The following is a 22,346-nucleotide window of genomic DNA, read 5'->3' on the forward strand; positions in this document are numbered from 1 at the left end:
TGTCACCTTCCCCAATGCTATAATTAGAGATCTCGGAGTAGGCAGCAACACCGGTGACCAACCTCCTCCTTGGGCTGATCTGGGTACTGTCATCAGACTGCTGAGTGGCGGTTGTTGCTACCTCCGCTTCCTGATCCAATGCCAAGAGTGCCTGCGCATTGGAAATGTCTTGATATGGATCTGCAAATAATTCCTGTGACTCAAGCGGAAGGTATATGGTGGTGGTGGTGGTGTTGATGGTTGTGTCTTTGGGGGTGCACACAGCAGAGAGTGAAGAGGAGGGTGCAGAAGAGTAAGGCTGAGTGAGCCACTCAACCAAGTCTGGTGCGTCCTTTGATGTAATCGCACGCACCTTCTGCAATTTGCCACTTTGGCACCTGTTGCTCCTGCCCTACCCCTACCACCCCTGCGGAAAGGCCTGCCTCTTCCTCTGCCTGTCATTTTTTAAATGACCCTGTGACAAAACTCTCTACAGAAGTGAAGTATGTATGTGGAAGAAGGTATATAACACCCCGCTTCAATCTGTCATTTTTGGGGACCACTGGTCTATCACACCAGTTATAAAACTTTTTTTGATTGCGTTTGTCACTCTTTGTAGTATCGCTGCAGAACCACTCAGCAGTCACAATGCTGCACAGTGGAAATGCACTATACTATGCTTTCTATATGTGCAAGTATTTTATATGTGTATTACACACTTATATACTGCACAACAAATAGTACACCTATACCAGTCCTTAGGCTGCTTTCACAATGGGGCGGTATTCAGGCGTTACAGCGCTAAAAATAGCGCCTGTGTAGCGCCTGAAAAAAAACGGCCCCTTTCACTCCAGTGTGAAAGCCGGAGGGCTTTCACACTGGAGCGATGCGCTGGCAGGACGGTGAAAAAAGTCCTGCTAGCCGCATCTTTGGAGCGGTGAAGGAGCGGTGTATTCACCGCTCCTAAACTGCTCCTACCCATTGAAATCAATGGGACACCGCGGCAATACCGCCGGCAAAGCGCCGCTGCAGCGGCGTTTTGCGGGCGGGTTTATCCCTTTTTCGGCCGCTAGCGGGGGTTAAAACCACCCCGCTAGCGCCCGCAGACCGCCGCTAAAACGACGGTAAAGCGCCGCTAAAAATAGCGGCACTTTACCGCCGACGCCGCTCCCGCTGCAGTGTGAAAGCAGCCTTAAAAGGACCTTTGTGGACCTTGTAGCTAGTGATTTGCAGACTGTCCCTCAGTTCCTACACTGATAAAAGACAGCTGCAAAATCGGTCAGCAATCACCAGCACAGCAGTCAGCAGCAGTGCACCAGCACCCTATATACTGTACACCTATACCAGTCCTTAAAATGACCTTTGTGAACCCAATAATTAGCTAGCTAGTGATTAAATTGACTGTCCCTGCTCCACACAGTGTCCTGTCCCTACAGTAACAAAAGACAGCTGCAGAATCAGTCAGCAGTGCACCGAACCCTATATACTGTACTACACCTATAACAGTCCTTAAAAGGACTTTTGTGGACCTAATAGCTAGTGATTTGTGTCACTACAGTCTCTCCCTGCTCCACACAGCGTCCTGTCCCTACACTGACATAAGACAGAATGTAAATTGGCCGCCAGATCAGGTCTATTTATAAAGGTAGGGGGAATGTCCAATTGTCCATGTGCTGAAATGTCTCAATTGGCTGTCCTGTACCCCATGACGGATGTGTCATCATGGGTCAAAGTTCTTTCACAATGTAAACGCATATGTCCGCCGGGCGAACAGTGCCAAAAGTCCGCCGGTTTGGTGAATCGCAAACACGCAACATTCGCCACGAACTGACCGCTGGGCGAACCGCAAGGCCATCTCTACTGGGGAGGAGAGAGCTGGGAGAGGATTGATCTCTCCTTCCCCAGAAAGGCCATTGAGGTTGATAACAAAAACTGGAGCATGCAAAATCTGGCGCAGCTTTGCATAGAAACCAATCAGCTTTCAGTTTTTTTTTTGTCAAACTTTAATTAAACAATCTGAAGTTTGAAGCTGATTGGGTACCATGCACTCATGCACAGCTGTTCCAGATTTTGGACGGTCCAGTTTCAATAAATCAACCCAATTGTGTTTGGTCAGGAGGGAAAGGCACAAGTCCTTGCTTATGCCTTGTACACATGTTGGTTTTCGACACGAGACTAGCATGCAAAAAAAAAATAAAAAAAATAGATGATCGTTCATCTGCTAGAATTGTGTTTATGTGATTGTAACCAATCACTTTGCAAAACAACCCATTCAGTTAAAAAAAAAAAAAAAAGACATGAAAGGCAAACATTTTTGTATAGATATAAAAAAAATTATAAATGATTTTTTTTCCCCTTTTTTTTTTAATAAATGATCACATTCCCTCTGTTGTCAGTTACATAAGAGCTGGGTGGAGAAGAAGCAACAGCACACTGAGCTTTTTAGCGAAAGGCTGTGCAGTGGGGGCGTGTCAGGACAAGTCTGGTAAAAAAAAAAAGAAGAGTACACGGAGTTCCTAGCTAGGGAACTGACCATGCTTTGCTTTCCTGCTTAGTGATCACCTTTTACTAGGAAAGCATGGGGACTAGCAAGGACACCAGGGATTTCACTTAAAGGAAGTAGTACAAAGAGAATAGGATACTTTCTCTTACAAGTACATGATGTTGGGAATTAGAAGTGTTGGGATAACAAACGCTTTAACTTATTTACTACATTTTGGGTGTGTTGCTATAACAAACCACTTGGTGCACATTAGCTGGAAAGTGAAATAGATGGTGGGAATAGCAATGTTTTAGGGCTGTGACTGTATCAGAACGAAAGGAGGTGTTGGGGAGGCCTGAGTGGGGTGAGGGGTCATTGAATTGACTATACTACCCTTTTTTTATGTGGTCTTGTTAAGTTATCTCCATAAAATAAATACAGCCCCAACTCCAAAAGAGTTGGGAGGCCGTGTGAAATCTACAAAAAAAAATTAGCTTGCAATGGTTTGTAAATCACATTTTATTCACAATAGAAAACATATCAAAAATATTTAAACTGAAAAAAATGACCCCCCTCTAAGCAAAAGGCAGCAACGTATTTTTTGAAAAAAGTTAGGGAAGGACCATGTTGACCAGGGTGTAGCATCTGAGTGTGGTCTGAGAACCGAGACCAATTTTGTAATAGGAATGTTGTCCCATTCTTGCCTGACATAGGATAGTAACTTGTCAACAGTCCTGTGTCTTTCTCACACTTTTTATTTCATGATGTGCCAAATATTTTCAATTGCTAAAAGGTCTGAACTGCAGGCAGGCCAGTTAAACACCTGGAATCTACTACAAAAGCCATGCAGTTGTCATAGATGCAGTATATGATTTAGCATCATCTTGCATCATCTTCCTGAAATACACTATACTGCCAAAAGTATTGGGACAACTGCCTCTTGCGCACACTCGCTCTCTCTCACGCTCTCAAACATGAGACCGTCTCCGGCACCAAGTGGGTCTCCTGCAAGGCATATATGGCAGGCGAGTATTTCTTAAGGATAGTGGTAACCATAACACATTTCAAAGGATTCTGAACTCCCCTAATATTCCATGAAAGCAAGACACTGTGCACATTTGTGAACAAACTCATAGGGAATGTAGGATATAACATCATGTTTACCCTAGGCGCTTTAGGGTGTGCATAAATGTGAAACTGAGAACCTAGGTCCCATGTGTGGCGAGTTCTGCTGGCCTGGATGACGTTTCCGCACCTGTCATAGTCCCTCCTGCTTGGTTTCCGGATTCCCGCCCATGCTGAAGACGTCATAACATAAAAATAGCTTTGAATTTGTGAAAAAAGCTGTCACCTTGCCCGTTTTGTTGCGTGGGGGGTAAAACCCCCAAAGCGTTGAGAGATGGTCCTCTACCCCGCCACCAAAATGACAGGGGAGGTTGCGGTAAATAGAAAAACACTGGGTAAAGGTGTGCACAAAAAACTGCGGGTTGCCCATATCAACTCAACCCGTAACTTCTAGAACCACTCGGTTCAGACTTATGGGTGATGGAAAGTAAAAGGTCACTAAACTGCTGTGATGTAGCTACACTTGCTCTCAGCGCTTGTAGAACATCAGTAGGTAGCGTCTTCCCAGCTGAACATTGTAAATTTCTTCTTGGTATAGTTGCTGAATCTTTAGGGTGCCGGATCAGTCTCCCTCTGCTGCGCCTCCTCCTTGCCTGATGGAATGCTCATTGGCATCCAACCAAGCGGATGCCTCGGCTGCTGCCTCAAAAAAGTGGGTTTGACCCCCTGCCATAAGCCTGAGTTTCTCCGGAAATAGCATGGTGTATGTTGCCCTGAGCCTTTGCAGTATTTTCTTCACATCTGTGAATCTGGCTCTGCGTTTCTGTATCTCTGTCGAATAGTTCGGGTAGAATGAAATGCGGGCCCCGTCAAATTGGATATTGCGTCGTTCCCTTGTCTGGCGTAGCACTATTTCTTTATCTTTGTAGTTTAGGAGCCTGGCTATCATGGTGCATGGCGGGTGCCCTGGCGGAAGGGGTCTGAGTGTCACTCTGTGCGCGCGTTCCACCGAGTATAGGGGTATAGTGCGCGTGTGGTGGGGATGTACGGTATACAAGTGCGCGTGTGGGGGGATGTACGGTATACAAGTGCGCGTGTGGTGGGGTGTACGGTATACAAGTGCGCGTGTGGGGGGAATGTACGGCATACAATTGCGCACGTGGGGGGGATGTACGGTATACAAGTGCGCGTGTGGGGGGGTGTACGGTATACAAGTGCGCGTGTGGGGGGGTGTACGGTATACAAGTGCGCGTGTGGGGGGGTGTACGGTATACAAGTGCGCGTGTGGGGGGGTGTACGGTATACAAGTGCGCGTGTGGGGGGGGGGGGGGATGTACGGTATACAAGTGCGCGTGTGGGGGGAGGATGTACGGTATACAAGTGCGCGTGTGGGGGGATGTACAGTATACAAGTGCGTGTGTGGGGGGGGATGTACAGTATACAAGTGTGAGGGGGATGTACAGTATACAAGTGTCTAGGGGGGAGGGGGTGTACAGTATACAAGTGTATGCAGGGTTGTACAATATACAAGTGTGTGTTGGGGGAGGGGTGTACAGTATACTGATGAGTTTATCTCTTTGATCTCTCCTCCTAGCTGCACGTTCCCTGTTAGCACATGAACATTGCTTACAAATCTGCATTTACAGTTGTGCTCATAAGTTTACATACCCTGGCAGAATTTATGATTTCTTGGCCATTTTTCAGAGAATATGAATGAGAACACAAACTTTTCTTTCACTCATGGTTAGTGTTTGGCTGGAGCCATTTATCAATAAACTGTGTTTACTCTTTTTAAATCATAACCACAACAGAAACTACCCAAATTACCCCGATCAAAAGTTTGCAGACCCTGGTTATTTTGGCACATTATTGAATGGCTATAAAAAAGGTAACCATCCCCACCTGTGATCTGTTTGCTTGTAATTAGTGTGTGTGTTTAAAAGGCCAATGAGTTTCGGAACTCCTGACAGACCCTTGCATCTTTCATCCAGTGCTGCATTGACATTTCTAGATTCTGAGTCATGGGGAAAGCAAAAGAATTGTGAAAGGGTCTGTGGGAAAAGGTAGTTGAACTGTATAAAACATGAAAGGGATATAAAAAGATATCCAAGGAATTGAGAATGCCAATCAGCAGTTTTCAAACTCTAATCAAGAAGTGAAAAATGAGGGGTTCTGTTCAACCAAACCTTGGTCAGGTAAACCAACTATAATTTCAGCCGCAACTGCCAGGAAAATTGTTTGGGTTGCAAAGAAAAACCCACAAATAACTTCAGATAAAATACACAACTCTCTGAAAACATGGTGGTGTGGCTGTTTCAAGATGCCCAATAAGGAGGCCCCTGAAGAAAGATGGGTTGCATGGTCAAGTCGCCAGAAGAAAGCCATTACTACACAAATGCTACAACATATCCTGCTTACAATACACCAAACAGCACAGAGACAAGCCTCAAACCTTCTGGCACAAAGTCATTTGAAGTGATAAGACAAAAATTTAGCTTTTTGGCCACAAACAAACACGACATTTGGAGAGAAGTCAACAAGGTCTATGATGAAAGGTACACCATTCTTACTGTGAAATACGGAGGTGGATCACTGATGTTTTGAGGATGTGTGAGCTACAAAAGGCACAGGAAATTTGGTCAAAATTGACGCCAAGGTAAATGCACTGTGTTATCAAAAAATACTGGAGGAACATTTGCATTCATTAGCCAGGAAACTGTGCATGGGACGTACTTGGACATTCCAACATGACAATAATCCAAAACACAAGTCGACCTGTCATTGGCTATAGTAGAATAAAGTGAAGGTTCTGGAGTGGCCATCTCAATCTCCTGAGCTCAATATCATTGAGCCACTCTGGGGAGATCTCAAAACGTACAGTTCATGCAAGAAAGCTCAAGAATTTACAGGAACTGGAGGCTTTTGCCAAGAGGAATGGACAGCTTTACCATCTGAGAAGATAAAGAGCCTCATCCACAAATGACTTCAAGTTGTCTTTGATGTTAAAAGCGGCAATACACGGTATTAAGAACTAGGGCAGGTCATCTGGGCAGTTTCTGTTGTGATGATTTAAAAAGAATATACACAGTTGATAATAAATGGCTTCAGCCAGACACCAACTTTTAAAAACTCTAGTTAGTCTACCTGACCGTGGTTTGGTTTCAACAGAACCCCTCGTTTTCCACTTCTTGATTAGAGTTTGAACACTGTTGATTGGCATTCTCAATTCCTTGGATATCTTTTTATATTCCTTTCTTGTTTTATACAGTTCAATTACCTTTTCCCGCAGATCCTTTGACAATTCTTCTGCTTTCCCCATGACTCAATCTAGAAACACCAATGCAGCACTGGATGAAAGATACAAGGGTCTGCCCTTTGTGTCAACTTGTGTGCATATTATAAGGCCAAAATCACCAGGGTATGTAAACTTTTGATCAGAGTCATTTGGGTAGTTTCTGTTGTGATTACGAGTTAAAAAAGAGAGTAAACACAGTGGATTGATAATAAATGGCTTCAGCTAAACACTAACCATGAGTGAAAAATGCTTTTGTGTTATCATTCATGAAAAATGGCCAAGAAATCAAATTCTGCCAGGGTATGTAAACTTATGAGCACAACTGTATTTGTGTCTTTTTCATTTACCTGAAGTTCAGCTTTAGGATGTCCTCTATCCAAGTCAGTTTAGTTTTGAGGGAACGGGGGATGCAGAGAGACCTTGTGTGAAATTATCTTTATTCTCAAACCTATTTAATTCTTCTGGAATTCTCCTCCAGAACAGACTGTCAGAATAAACTGAAGCATCACCCAGTTTATCAGTAAGCGGAAAAATCCTCCCAAACAAAAAACGTATCCGCACCACGTTAAAGATAACCAAACAAAATTGTTCTGGGAGGAGGACTTACCAAAGTGGATAGGTATTCTCATCGTTGATAAGGAGAGTTTGGGCTTATGCACACTGCAGCTCAAAAAAAAAAAAAAAAGCAAGCTTTTAGGCTGGGTTAACACTCATGCAATGCCAGACATTTCATGTGATTTTCACCGCATTGCTGTGCACATCAAATGCGATGTCTCTGCAATCCGAATTCAGACAGTTTGTATGGCTGAAATTGCATTTGCACCAAAATGATGCAGAGGACCCTCTTTTTTGGTCCGCACTGGAATTGGATTGCATGGGTGTGCACACTTATGCAATCCGATTCCACAGTTCACGCTGCATTCTGCAAAACTATTTGGGCAGAACTAACGTTCTGCCTGTAAACACTTGAAAGAACCTTAGCCTGTAGGAGCAGCCTCTTTCAGATGCAGTGTGCATGAGCCCTTTAAATGACAATACATGCATATCTTCAGGAATGTTTTAAACTGAAGACACATTTTTAATTGTTACTTATGAAAAACTGATTTATTTATGATTTATCTGGGGGAATAACGCTTTATAAATTGGGTTCTATGATAAATTTGTGTTTGTGGTGTTAAAAGTTCTGTATTTAGTCCTCTTTGGTGGTTTTCTTCTGGTGCTTTTCCTTCATCTTCCTCCTTTCTCTGCCCAGCTGCCTATATCGCAACCTCTTGGGGTTCAAGCCATATGCCCGCAGTCTCTGCCCACTAAAGTCTCTCCCACCCATTCGCACCATGGCACCTAAAAGATGTCCAGCTTTACGTTTTAGTTTCTTCTTCTTTTCTTTCAGACACAGGTCGTTCACTTTTGCCTCCAGCATTTCAGCCTTGGCAGAGTCTTTCTTCTCTGCTAGAATACGATTGGCATTTGGCTTGCTCTTGTTGCTTTTATTACCTGCAGCTTTTGGAACTTTATCCTTGACAGTGTCTTCCTTTTCTGCCGGTATAACGTTGACACTTGGCTTGCTGTTGGTGCTTTTATTCGCTGCTGCCTTCAGTTGTTCATCCTTGTCAGAGTCTTTCTTCCCTCTTGGCATACTGTTGGGACTTGACTTATTCTTTGTTCTTTCATTTACTGCTGCTTTCGGTACTTTAACCTTGGCTTTCTTTGCTGCAGGTATACTGTTGGCATTTAGCTTGTCCTTAATCCTTTCTTCACCATGACCCCCCTTGGATAAAGATTGTTTTTCCAGCTCTGTTTTGGCAGAAGCTGGTTTCTCTCCCATCTCTGATGTCTGTGAACCTTTAATGTATGTAGATTTTTTCTGACCCGGGTCCAGCTGAATTGTTGGTTCAGTTTCAGAAGATTTGAATGCCACCGTCCTCTCTTCTGATTGGCTCTTTAGTTTATCTCTGCGTCTCTTTCCTACTTTTGACTTGGAGGCCATTGTAGATTCTGAGTTTTCATCACTTGCAGAGGATAAAATAAATAAGCATTACTTTGTAAAAGCATTTAAAATAAAAGTTAAATTTTTTTCATTCTAAAAAATGAATGCAAGGTTACCCCTTGACTTTATGCATTTTGTTAAGAGCCCTGGTCTGTCCTCTTTCTACACACATTTATTACCCATTGTTAAGGTGGCAGTGGCATTCCCTGCATTATTATACCATAAACCATATGATGGGGAGCCAGGTACTACTTTATAATGTATCATTTTAGTAAGCACACCTCAAAGTTACACAGTACTAATCTTTTAGGGCTTGTTTACACTAACGACTGTGAGGCAGTAAAAATAGGAAGCTACACAGTTAATCTGGTTGGGAAAAAAGCAAAAAAAAAAAAAAAAAAAAACAAGCGACACTAGTCCATCCAGTTCAACCAACATAAAACACACAAATAGAAAAACTTTCATATACACTATCCTATACCCATAGAATACTGAATAAACAGTAGAGCTGCACAATTAATCGTCAAAAATTGTTAACGTGATCTTGACTAAAGTGTTTCACAATTCTTTCTATGCAAAGAATTCTCTCTGCTCTTCTGAAACCACAGCCTTCAAAAGAAAGGGAGAAAAACTGGCCAAGAATCCAAACATTCTTTATCAGTTGAACTTAAGTATAAAACATTGTAGTGTGTGTGTGTGTGTGTGTGTGTGTAAGTGAAAAAAGTTTAACCACTTAAACATCAAACCTTTTTCGGACATTTGTTGGTTTCAAGTTAAAATATTTTTTTTGCTACAAAATTACTAATTTATTATATTTTTTTTTTAGCAGACAACCTAGAGAATAAAATGGTGGTTGTTGCAATATGTTATGTCACACTGTATTTGAGCAGCGGTCTTTCAAATGCAATTTTTTTGGAAAAAATTATTTTAATAAATTAAAAAAAAAAAAAAAACACCTGTAAAGTTAGCCCATTTATTTTTTATTTTTTGCATAATGTGAAAGATTATACGTTGCGACAATCTTGAGAAAACCGTGATCTTTTTATTCTAGGGGTGCAACGGATCAAAAAACTCACGGATCGGATTGTTCCTCGGATCAGTCATGGGTTGGATCATTTTTCGGATCAGCAAATAATAATTGAATTTGCAAAAACCTGTGAAAATTCCACCACCATATAGTCCCCACTGTAATCTCCCCCACTGTAATATACACGTCATCTCCCCCACTGTAATATTGTCCGAGTACGGCTGGGTACGGCTGAGCATGGCTGGGTATCGCCGGGTATGGCAGAGTATGGCTGGGTATGGCAGAGTATGGCTGGGCATTGGCAGGGCATTGAGGGATGGATGTGACTGCAATTGTCACAGAGCAGCGCTGTGGGCACTACAGATCACCCCCACAGCGCTGCTTCCATCCAATCTCTCCCCTCCACTGTACAGATTAGTACACAGAGGGGAGAGAGGTGAATCTTTATTTATATTGTCTTTTTATATTAAAAAGATTCCTTTGTTGAGAGCACTGCTCATGTGTTGTTTGTATATACCCACAGTTGAGCCACAGTTTTATAGTCCCCCAACCCTAACATAACATTGCAGCCAGAAGGGAATGTATACAACAAAAAATAAAAAATTAAACCTGTCTAACAGTTCAAGTTAAAAACATGCACAGGGATGCACAGGACACCCAGCAAGGGCACAATGACAGCTGAAGGTATCCAGTTGATGAATTGGCACTGGATAACTTCAGCTGTCATTGTGCCCTTGCGCCTTGTGTTCCATGTGTCCCTGTACCTTTAAGGAGGGGTGGGCTTCCTCCAAGCACATCTGCCCTTAACCATTGCTATATGTGCTCCAATTTGAGATACTATCAAAATGATAGAGTTAGGGCCGCAGTACACTGGGGTGCCTTGATGTGGCCACTGCGGCTTACACATTTATTTTCAAACATGTGCGACTAAACCCCTTGTTTTTAATGTGAACTGTTAGACAAGGTTAATTTGGTTGTGTTGCAGTCTAGCTGGTAAGTGAGCTGGGAATTTGTTTGTTTTTGATGTGTGTTGCCCTTCCATGTGCTTATTGTCATAAATGCTATTTATAGGTTGGGGTGGTTGCCATTTGCTTTCTGAGGCCACAGCAAAATGTATACATGTTGTGTTCAGTACCAATGCGAACACAACTCATTCAAGTGAACAGGGTCACACCACAACCGCCCCGCAATTGCATGTAATGCATGTAGTTGCGCCATACTGCTGTGGAATTTTAAGGGTTAAAAAAGTCAGCAAGTAGGTGACATATTACCTCCCAGCCAAGCAATATAGCACACAGAACTGTCAGGTAGTGCATGGGTCAGTGCTCACTGCCAGCTATATTACCTCCCAGCCCCCTGTCAACTGCCCTCTAAAAAAATGATCCACTGCAGATCACATTTCAAAAGGTAGTGAAAACTGCTGCAAATGCAGAAGATAGACTGAAAAAAGGCTATGTACACAAAGTGTATGTCTGTGCAAAAAAATAAAATAAAATAAATCAGAGTATTGCTGCCATTTCACCACGTTTTCTACTTCTAAAGATGCTGCAGAGAAGGGAAATGTTGCTGCTTTGGAAGTCTACTACCCCTTCCACTCATTCCACCTGGCGGAAGGCAGCTTACTCAGTTTTACCACTTTAATTTCAGTGGAGATATCTGAATGATGCCTGCAGCTACAGGCATCATCCAGATATCGATTTTTTTAGCGCCCACGATTCTGAGCACAATAAGAATGATGATAGCGGCAATCTCTATGACTCTCGGAGGCCCGGGCACAACACCAAATTTTTTTTTTTTATTGATCTGATGCTTTCCAGCCTGGAGGAGAGATGTGGGGTCTTATAAATTCCACATCTCTCCATAAAGAGGACCTGTCACGCACCATTCCTATTACAAGGGATATTTACATTCCTTGTAATAGGAATAAAAGTGATCGTTGTTAAAAGAGAAAGTGTAAAAAAACAAAAATAAAATAAAGCGCCCCCGTTGCCTGCACACAGAAGCGAACGCTTAGGCAAGTCATGCCCGCATATGTTCACGACGTCCAAACCACACATGTAAGATATCACCATGAACGTTAGCGCGAGAGCAATAATTCTAGCACTAGACCTCCTCTGTAACTCTAAACAGGTAACCATGGAGAGTTTGAAGCACCGAAGTTTGGCGCCATACCATGAGTGTGCGCAATTTTAAAGTGTGACATGTGAGGTATCAATTTACTTGGCTTAACATCATCTGTCATATTACACAAAAAATTGGCTAACTTTACTGTTTTTTTTTATTCATGAAAATGTTTTTTTCCCAAATAAAAATGTTAAAAAAATTACTGCTCAAATATGACATACAAAGTTCCAATGACTGCCATTTTATATCCTATGGTGTCTGCTAAAAAACATATATAATGTTTGGGGGTTCTGAGTAATTTTCTAGCAAAAAAAATAGGATTTTTAAAACAGCTTACCTGTAAAATCATTTTCTTTGATGTACATCAGGGGACACAGAGCCATAGTAATAACTATATGGGTTATATGAGACCATCAGGTGCTGGACACTGGCATGCCCCTTAAGGCGTGTACTTCCCCCATATAACCCCTCCCATTGCTGGGAGTCCTCAGTTTTGTAGCCAAGCAATATAAGTGCATAAGAAGAAGGGAGGGACCTCTGTGTCCCCTGATATACATCAAAGAAAAGGATTTTACAGGTAAGCCGTTTTAAAAATCCTATTTTTTTTTCTTACATCAGGGGACACAGAGCCATAGTAATAACTATATGGGATGTCCCATAGCAATGCCAACTGAAGGGAGGGAGAAGGAACAAAAAACAGGAGGCCAGAGGACTCATACTGCAGCCTGCAGTATATGCTGTGCCCAAAGGCAATCTCATGACCTTTAATACCGTTTTGATAAAATCGGAATAAGCGTATGAACCGAAGACCAAGTCGCGGCCTTAAAGATCTGAGCCATGGAGGCCCGATGATGCACCGTCCAAGAGACACAAATCGCCCTGGATGAATGTGCTCTTAATATGAGAAGGAAGAATTTTCTCTTTAATGCGGAATCTTAAATAATCACTTGACAAATCCAGTTGGAAAATAGTGGATCTTGACGCTGCCTGTCCACATCTTGGACCCTCTGGCAGTACAAACAAACCTGTGTTTTGCGAACCTGAGCGGTCACCTTTAAATAGACTCTGATCGCTCTTACTACATCAAGAGAATGTAGTGCTTTCTCTTCCCCAGATTAAGGCTCTGGGGAGAAAGAAGGAAGAATATCTTGGTTTAAATGAAAACCTGTTACCACTTTTGGTAAGAATTCAGGATGAGGACATAAATCACCTCATCCATGATGAAATATGGCTCTTACAAGACAGAGCCGCTAGTTCCGATACTTTTCTAGCAGAAGAAATGGCAACCAGGAGAGATTATCTTTCTTGTCAAAGAATCAAGGAAATTTCTCGTAAGGTTCAAACGGCTGATTCAGCAAAGCCAACAAGACCAATCTTAAATCCCAAGGATTTTTGCACAGGCGGGAGGTTGGTTGGGTGGGGGGAGGTGGAGGGTGGAAGTGAGGGGGGGGGGGTTTGGGAAGGTTTTTGGGACCGTTTGGTATGTTTGTTTGTTATTAATGTATTGAAAACCTTTAATAAAAATAAATTTATAAAAAAAAAAATCCCAAGGATTTAGAGGTGCCTTGATAGGGGGAATAAACCGTGTTATCCCCTGAATAAGTTATGCATCAAGAGTGGGAAGCAAAAGGCCATAGGGAAAAACAATGGCAAGGCCGGGATCTGGCTCTTGATAGAAGTCAAGGCCAGCTTCATTTCAGATCCCATATGCAGGACATCAGGAATCCTGCCTATGACAAACTTCCTGGGGTGCCAAACCCTGGATCCACACCAAGAAACATGTCTTCCAGACTCTATAGTAAGTGATTCTGGAAGCCGGTTTCCTGGCATTATTCAAAGTAGACACTACCAAAGTAGATCACCCACGATCTTTTATAGAGTGGGATTCAACAGTCAGACCTGTTAAATTTTTCGTCCGTAAGGCTGAAATACCGGACCCTGTGCAAGAGGTCTGTCTATAATGGCAGGGTCCGAAGGACTCCTACTGCCATCTTTATGATCTCAGTAAACCTGGGACCCGCTGGGGCCACCAGAATCACCTCCTTTTGTTCCTGCTTAATTCTGCGGAGAAGGCGCGGAAGTAGCAGAACTGGAGGAAATGCGTAGATCAGTGAAAACTGATCCCCTGGGAAGACTAATGCGTCTGTTCTGCCTGCTAGAGGACCCCTTGTTCGACATAAAGTTGTCGACCTTGTTAATGAATCTGGACGTGAATAGGTCCATGTCCGGAACACCTCATCTGACATATTGCTAGGAAGATGTCAGGGTGAAGAGATCATTCTCCCAGAAATAATTGTTGGCGTCTCAAGTAGTACGCCTGAAAAATTAAAATTGCCGATAGGCAAGGACTGTTGTGTTCTGCCAAAGCTAGAACATTATTCACCTCTCTTTGGGCTGCACGACTTCTCGTGCCTCCCCTAGTGATCGATGTAAGCCACCGCCGTGGCCTTGTCAGACTGAATGCTGACAGGACAGTCTCGTAATCTGACCGCCAAGATTCTCGAGCCAGACGTACTGCCTGAAACTTCCAAAATAAGTTGATAGGCAAGGTCCTCTAACCTGGACCATCTCTGTTAAAACCTTCCAGGATAGAGATTTTCCCTTTTGCTGGATAACAACCATCAATTTAGGCTCTGACCCATGTCAGGAGCCAAGAGTATTGAAAACAAGGCCTGAATCTTCTTTATTCCAGACCGACAGGATGGTGTCTTGAAGCAGTCCTTGAGTAAAACTGCGCGTAAGGGACGGCCTTGAAGGAGGCCACCACTTCCCCTAAAAATCTCCTGCAGCCGAATGAACGAATTTTCCTTTGTTCTGATAAATTGAATTAATCCTACAATGGAACTGATTCTCGTCTGGGGTCAGAATACCTTCTTCTGTATGGTATCTATAACCAGCCCCCAAGTACCGTAATCTCCTTGATGGTTTTAAGGAGAATCTTCCGAGGTTGAGAATCCAACCTAGAGATTTCAGATCTTTACGGCTGAGATCAGACTCTGGTCTTAGACCTGAGACTGAATGATCTAATAGGCTAGGACCGCCATGCCTTGAGCCCTTAGCCTGGCTAAAGGAGGTGCCAGAATCTTTCAGAACACTCGTGGTGCTGTGGCTAAACCGAATGGCAGGGCTACAACTGAAAAAATTATTTTATATTTCAAACCGCAGAAATTTCTGGTAAGCAGGAAACTTTGGCACATGGAGACATGCAACTCCCATTCTTGCAGGATGGACACAGCCGATCGAATTATGAAAGGATCGGATGTTTAAGTGCCGATTCAGATCTCCAAGAACTAGAATGGGTCTTACCTTTCTGTTTGGCTCTGGAACCCTAAAAGGTTTGAGCCAAAACCCCCTGGTTCCACTAAGGGAATCTCTGATATCACCGACTGGGATAACAGCTGATCCAGGGGCCAGAAAGAGGATTCTTTTTTTTCTCTGGATGCTTAGGAACATTCTCTGTGGAGACAGAAACTCTTGCATAAAGACTGCTGCATCAGCAGCCCAAGGACCCCACAGGCAGCACCCAAACAGGGACCCGAACCCCGAATCCTCAGATCGAAAGCCGACTGAGCCATCCGGGCTCTTGGAACTCTAGTCATAATCTAGAGAAAAATAAAAATGCAGAAATCCCTCTGCTCTTGACATTGTTCCTGCCATACTTTGAGAATCGCAAGACCTCTACCCTCACCCAAACGAGTGGGGGTGCTCCTTCATGAGAAGGCTTTAGCCTCGCAGCAGGGTTTTATCAGAGATAAATTTGCAGCATTTTTAAAAGAGAAAAAACACTGCAAAGAGGTACTGAATATTTTTAGATTTTTCACAGACATACGCTTTTAGGGCCCTGGCCCTTTTTTCAAACTGGGAATTGCACAGAAACACACTTCTACTATTGCTGACATTATGGAAATGCTAGTTACCTAGCTTTTATGCACATCCAATGACTTCCAATACTTGAAGTCACTGACTTCCAATACTTGAAGTCACTGACTTCCAATACTTGAAGTCACTGACTTCCAATACTTGAAGTCACTGACTTCCAATACTTGAAGTCACTGACTTCCAATACTTGAAGTCACTGACTTCCAATACTTAAAGTCACTGACTTCCAATACTTAAAGTCACTGACTTCCAATACTTGAAGTCACTGACTTCCAATACTTGAAGTCACTGACTTCCAATACTTGAAGTCACTGACTTCAAATACTTGAAGTCACTGACTTCAAATACTTGAAGTCACTGACTTCAAATACTTGAAGTCACTGACTTCAAATACTCGAAGTCACCGACTTCAAATACTCGAAGTCACCGACTTCAAATACTTGAAGTCACTGACTTTGAACAAGCACTTAACCAGACAGCCAATTAACATTTGCAGGGGGCGGCCAATAATGGTAGCCTGACCCAAATACTTAAAGGGGGTGCATTAAGGCGTTTTTTCACCTTAATGCATTCTATGCTTTAAGGTGAAAAAACACCTGGCAGTGACCCCCTCACTCCCCTCTGTTTTACTTACCTGAGCCCTGGAACTTGACCTGCTGGGGAAGCATTGTCTCTCTGCCCGGGGTTCTCGGCTCTCGATTGGTTAGATTGACAGCAGCGCAGCCTTTGGCTCCTGCTGCTGTCAATCAAATTCAATGACGCGCAAGGTAAGAGCAGGTTCCGGCCACTCTGTGCAAAACGAGTTGCACAGTGGAGGTAAGTAAGTATATGTTTGTTATTTTAAAATAAAAAAACGAACCCTTACAAATCACTTTAAAGTGTTACTAAATCAAGGACCCTGCATTCACTAGATCTGGTTGCCGACAGTACACAGAACATGGAAATGCAATTATTTTAGTAAATATAAACTGCTAAATACCCTTTCTCATCAGCAGTATATAGCAGTGTTTTGACTTCTATCAGTGTCCAGCCGAGCACTGGTTAAAGCTTTTAGGAGTTTTCTGACTGTTCTATGAGACTGCAAGACCCCTGACCCTTTGTCTGGACAGTTCTGATTGGCCCTGTCCTGATCACATGCACCCTCCCGAGAAAAAAAAAAAAAAAAACAAACACAACCCCTCTCTAGCAATATACACCAAACTGAACATGTGCAGCCTGTTTCCATAGATTCTGTCATCAGTAAACAGCGGTAGAAGGGGAGGATCACAGAAGACTGGATCAAACATCCTTTTTCACACAATGCAGAGGATTAACCCCTTAGGTTCCACATTGAGTATAACAAGCATGCTTTACTGCATCTACAGACTGATTTTACTGTTGTGGGTTTAAGAACACTTTAAGGTAACCCTAAAAACAATGTGTCTTGTTTTTTTTTTTTTTTTTAGTTTGTCATAGTGTGAGCGTCAGAAGTTTTTGTCAGTGTCCTCTCTGAAGGGATGTCCCCTCATTTCCTGTCCTAGTGACACCAGAACCTGAAATAGAAGGGCGTGCGTTTTATTAAAAAAGAAGAGACAGAGCAAAAAAAAAAAAAAACCTGGCAACCATTCCAGCATCCCGTACAAAATGTTATGTTATTTTATAAAATGCTCTTCTACATCCACCCCTCATTTGAATGAGTCCTCACCAATCTGCCCACACTCAGATAAAATGTGATTTGCTGCTGCTACTCCCTGAGTAAACCTATTGAACAAGGAATCTTACCTCTCGATAATGGACTTCAGGATTTGCTGTTTCTTCCAGAGATTCTGTGCTTTCTGACTGAAGGTATTTTGATCATAAAGGTCGTCTTTGTCAGATCTGTAACACAAGTCAAAATCCTGATTACAAAATTTATCTTACCTGGCAAAGAGTAAAACTTCCCAGAGACTTTAAAAGTTTGGTCTCTGGCACAATCGAACCCCTCCACAGGAAGAGCATTTTATTACCTTGCAAGCACCGCTTAGCTCAATGATACCGACCAATAGGTTTTTAGAAACCTTTCAACTTTTAGCATCCCTCTATTTAAAAAAAACAAAAAAAAAAAAAACACAATGCGCCCCCCCCCCCCCCATTAAAAAAACAGGTGCTGCAGGAATCAATTAGCGTACCCGTGCTTAGTCATGGACCCCTGCAAAGTCCAACATATATGGCCATACATACAATCCCAAAACCATACAATAAGATTGCCCATTTTTTTTGGTTGCTAGTCCCATATCGAAAATTAAGAGTTTACCAAAAAACGAAAATTCTCGCACGACAGAATAAAAATTTGTAAGGCCCCTTTCACACTGGGGCGGGAGCGGCGTCGGCGGTAAAAATAGCGCCGCTTTACCGTTTTAGCAGCGGTATGCGGCGAAAGGGTTAAAACTGCCCAACAAAGCGCCAATGCAGCAGAGCTTTGCTGACGTTATAGCCGCGCTGCCGCATTGATTTCAATGGGTAGGAGCGGTTTAGCAGCGGTGAATATACCTCTCCAAAGATGCAACTAGCAGGACTTTTTCACCATCCTGCTAGCGCACCGCTCCAGTGCGAAAGCCCTCTGGCTTTCACACTGGAGTGAAAGGGGCCAAATTTTTTCAGGCGCTATTTTTAGCGCTGTAGCGCCTGAAAAACGCCTCGGTGCGAAAGGGGCCTTAGTGATGTCATATGTTATAGTGCATTGGTATTGCATTTTCGAACGACAACTGTACCGATTAAACGAAAATCATACGAGAAACATTTTCGTGCTTGTCCGATTGGATAATATTGTATGAATTGTCATAATCGGCTCTTGAAAGCTGTGTACCGCGGCATACCCTTTTGCGTGTTTGTAACCGCATTATTGTGTATGATGTCGCAAGTTGTTTGTTCCAATGTTTTATATATTCTGCTATATCCAAACCCTGTCAGCAATGTACTGTGTACTCTGTCTGTAAACTGATAATAAAAATTTTTGAAAGAGAAAGCTGTGTACCAATGATCAGATTACAGTATGATTGATTTGAAAGCAGTATTTTTCATATGATTTTCGGATTGTGTTTACTGGGCCATAAGGCTGTGCCTGGCTGCACTATAGTTGGGTGAGAAGATTCTTCAGGAGGTGTGGCTAATAGCATTGTTACTGCTGATTCATATGTCTGTAGCATTTCAATAACACCTAGTCCTGCCCACTGCTTTCTGGATTGGCAACATGGAGGGAGATTTACTAAAGCCGGAGCGAGCAAAATCTGGTGCAACTCTGCATAGAAACCCATCAGTTTCCAGGTTTTAGGCTGGGTTCACACCACAGCGATGCGGGAACGCCGCGAATCCGCGGCATTTTCCCGCATCGCATGACTCCCGCCGGCAGTTCACACTGCCCTATGCGAACGGCTGGGAGTGTCAATGAAATGTTAATGACACCCCCAGATCCGTCCGCATATCGCAGTGCGATCTGCAGACTCGCACAGGAATCGGATCGTATGGTGTGAACACCCATGCGATCCGATTCTGTTGCGGACCAAAAAAAGGGTCCCGTGCGAGTTTGCTGCGGGAGCGATGCGAATTCAGCCATACTATCTGTATGGCTGAACTTGCATCGCTACGGAGATCGGATGTGATTTGCACTGCAGTGCGGTGCGAATCACATCCGGATCTCCCCCGCAGCAGTGTGAACCCGGCCTTATTGTCAAAGCCTAATAGAATCTGGTGCAGCTGTGCATGGTAGCCAATCAGCTTGTTCAGGGTGCTCCAGTCTTGCCTCTTTTGCTGAAACCCTCCCAATGTGAGCTGTAGTGTCTGGGAGGAGTTTGCAAGACACAAAGGAAAGGGGATTGGCTTAGCCAGGGGATGTAAAGGAAGCATTTTTTTTATTTTTTGGGGGGGGGTTGCATTACATAGTAGCTAGATTTGGTACTGGTTTAGGCATACAAGAGTCATTAGTTGTATTTAAAAAAAGTGACTGGCTCAGATCCAATTGTTGGTTTCCATATTTTTATGATACACTATATTGTCAAGTATTGGGACGCCTGCCTTTACGCACACATGAACTTCAATGGCATCCTAGTCTCAAGCCTCGCATACATGATCCGATTGTTGGCCAACTGAGTGTCTGATTTTTGTCCAAGGGAGCGTGTGCCAGGAACTTGTCTTGCATACTAACAGTACACAATTATCGGCCAACAAACATGAACATAGTGACGTACAACGAAGAATTTCAGCTCTTGAGCGACACCTTTAGGGCCCCTTCTACTAAATTTGTGTTTGGTGAGCATTGATTCTGAGCATGCGTGTTTGTACTTTCTACTTTTGTGTGACAGACTTGTGTACTGACGATACGAAAATCGGACAACAGACCATTGTCCCGCGAAAATTTACTAGCCTGCCATCCAACATTTGTTGGCCGAAAGTTGGACAACAATTGTCAGAAGGAGCGTACTAACGATCAGATTTTAGGACAACAGACAATCCTCTGCCAACAATCTGATCGTGTGTATGAGGCTTTAGTCTGTAGGGTTCAATATTGAGTTGGCCCACCCTTTTATGGCTATAACGGCTTCAACTATTCTTGGAAGGCTGTCCACAAGGATTAGGAGTGTGTCTATGGGAATGTTTGACCATTCTTCCAGAAGCACATTTGAGGTTGATAACGATTTTTATTATCGATTAATCGTTTCAGCCCTAAACCTAATCACCATTACAGGCACTGTTGGGACATCTAGTGAAGGGGACCTCAGGACATACACAAAGGCTCATAACATTTATTATTTTGGCAGCTAGATTTGCCATTTCCAGGTCATGGAGGTCTACCATGATCCAGTTCGGTTTGGTAAAATCCAAATTATCCTGGATCATGGTCAATGAACGCCTTTCGGTGATCCTGAATGACAAAATTGCTCTTTTTTGATAAAATATGGTACCCCTGGAATACATATTTATTTATTTCAGTTACTTATATAGCGCCATCAATTTACGCAGCGCTTTACATATACATTGTACATTCACATCAGTCCCTACCCTCAAGGAGCTTACATATCTTTTGAATACCTCATAGGAGGCTTACACTAAACCCTTTTTTCGACAGGGCAGAGGGCACGTCTTTCTTTGTACCCTATCCACACTCTCTCTCTCTACTTTACCCCCCCCCCCCCGGCTCTCTTTTTAAGGCCCACTGGCCTAACATAGTACTATCAAGTACTTAAAAAGCCCTCCTTCGATCTGTACCCCGAGGTTGCAATGCAGGTGGAACACAACCATGGACATGGTTTCCCTCATTTGGTGTTTACCCTACCTCCCCACCTTTTAGAACTTTAATGGAGGGGTTGCGCAACATCACCAATACCTCAGTAGCATCCCTGTTCTTCTCCCCCCTCCATGTGATATTGAATGGAGGGGTGGGACATAATAGGGTAGGTGAGGGTATATCTTCAATGACTAAAGTTTGGGTTTATTAATCCCTCATGTTAAGTATTTTGCTCAAAAGGAAAATATAATGTTTTAGCATGTTCTAAATATATATATATATATATATATATATATATATATATATATATATATATATATATATATATATATATATATATATATATATATATATATATATGTAACCTGATATGCAAGTTCTGAACAATATCAGATTGTACCTGTCAATTCTTACACTTTGTTAAAAAGCTCAATAAAAATGATTGGAAATAAAAATAAAAAAAATACTTTACTGAATATACAGACTGATTTTTACTGTTGTGGGTTTAGTAACACAGTAACACAAACAAATCCTTTGGCAGATAAAAAAAAAAAAATTCCCATACATTTTTCTTCTAATGTGTATTTATTTTATTAGCCTGGAGTTCAGCAATAAAATGGGCAATTCACTATAGTGAGGAACTCCGGCTCCTTTTGAACCCCCTCACCTATGAATATACTGGTTCTGCCAACATGTGGACACAAGCAGGTTCTCACCTGTACATACAAGTCTTCCTTAGTGAACACCATCTGTTCAGTTCCTTGTCATCTGCCGTCAGGATCTGTAGGAGAATATCACATCACTGAATTCCAATTTCACTCTAAATACACGTATGTCCATAATCAACAATCTAAGCACAGCCACAAACATGAGATGACAGCCGGATGACCTGACCACTGAAAACTCAGACAGATGTTTCCACAGAAATGTAAGATTTCAGTCAACCGTTTATGCATAAATCCGACACCTCTGATCTTGTTTCAGGAATAAAAACAATAACCATAAGGAAAAATAAATATAACAGTATAACTTATATTTATTGAGGTCTGGAAAATTATACCCCCTTCATGACCATGCAATTTTTTGCTATTCGCCACTGCTCTATTGTAGCTGGTAATTGTGCAGTCATTCTGTACCCAAACAACATTATATAATTTTTTTCACACAAATAGAGCTTTCTTTTGGTGGTATTTAATCACCACTGAGTTTTTTCTTTTTTGCGATATAAATGAAAAAAAAAAAATGATAGATATATATATATAAAAACAT

General features: G+C 42.5%; 1 protein-coding gene across 1 annotated transcript in view; it reads right to left on the reverse strand.

Moving 5' to 3' along the window:
- Positions 1–7,896: 7,896 nt before the first annotated feature.
- Positions 7,897–22,346, reverse strand: part of KRI1 (KRI1 homolog) — a 50,991-nt gene continuing 36,541 nt past the window's right edge. The window contains exons 17-19 of the mRNA XM_077470233.1: positions 21,794–21,858; positions 17,600–17,695; positions 7,897–8,830 (exon numbers count right to left, since the gene is read on the reverse strand). Coding sequence (XP_077326359.1) covers positions 8,011–8,830; positions 17,600–17,695; positions 21,794–21,858 — 981 coding nt within the window. The 3' untranslated portion in view covers positions 7,897–8,010. The remainder of the gene's footprint in view (positions 8,831–17,599; positions 17,696–21,793; positions 21,859–22,346) is intronic.

The sequence above is a fragment of the Lithobates pipiens genome, unplaced genomic scaffold (assembly GCF_037356315.1).
Source record: "Lithobates pipiens isolate NorthernLeopardFrog02 unplaced genomic scaffold, aLitPip1_a1.2 Scaffold_8, whole genome shotgun sequence".
In the NCBI taxonomy this organism is placed as follows: domain Eukaryota; kingdom Metazoa; phylum Chordata; class Amphibia; order Anura; family Ranidae; genus Lithobates; species Lithobates pipiens.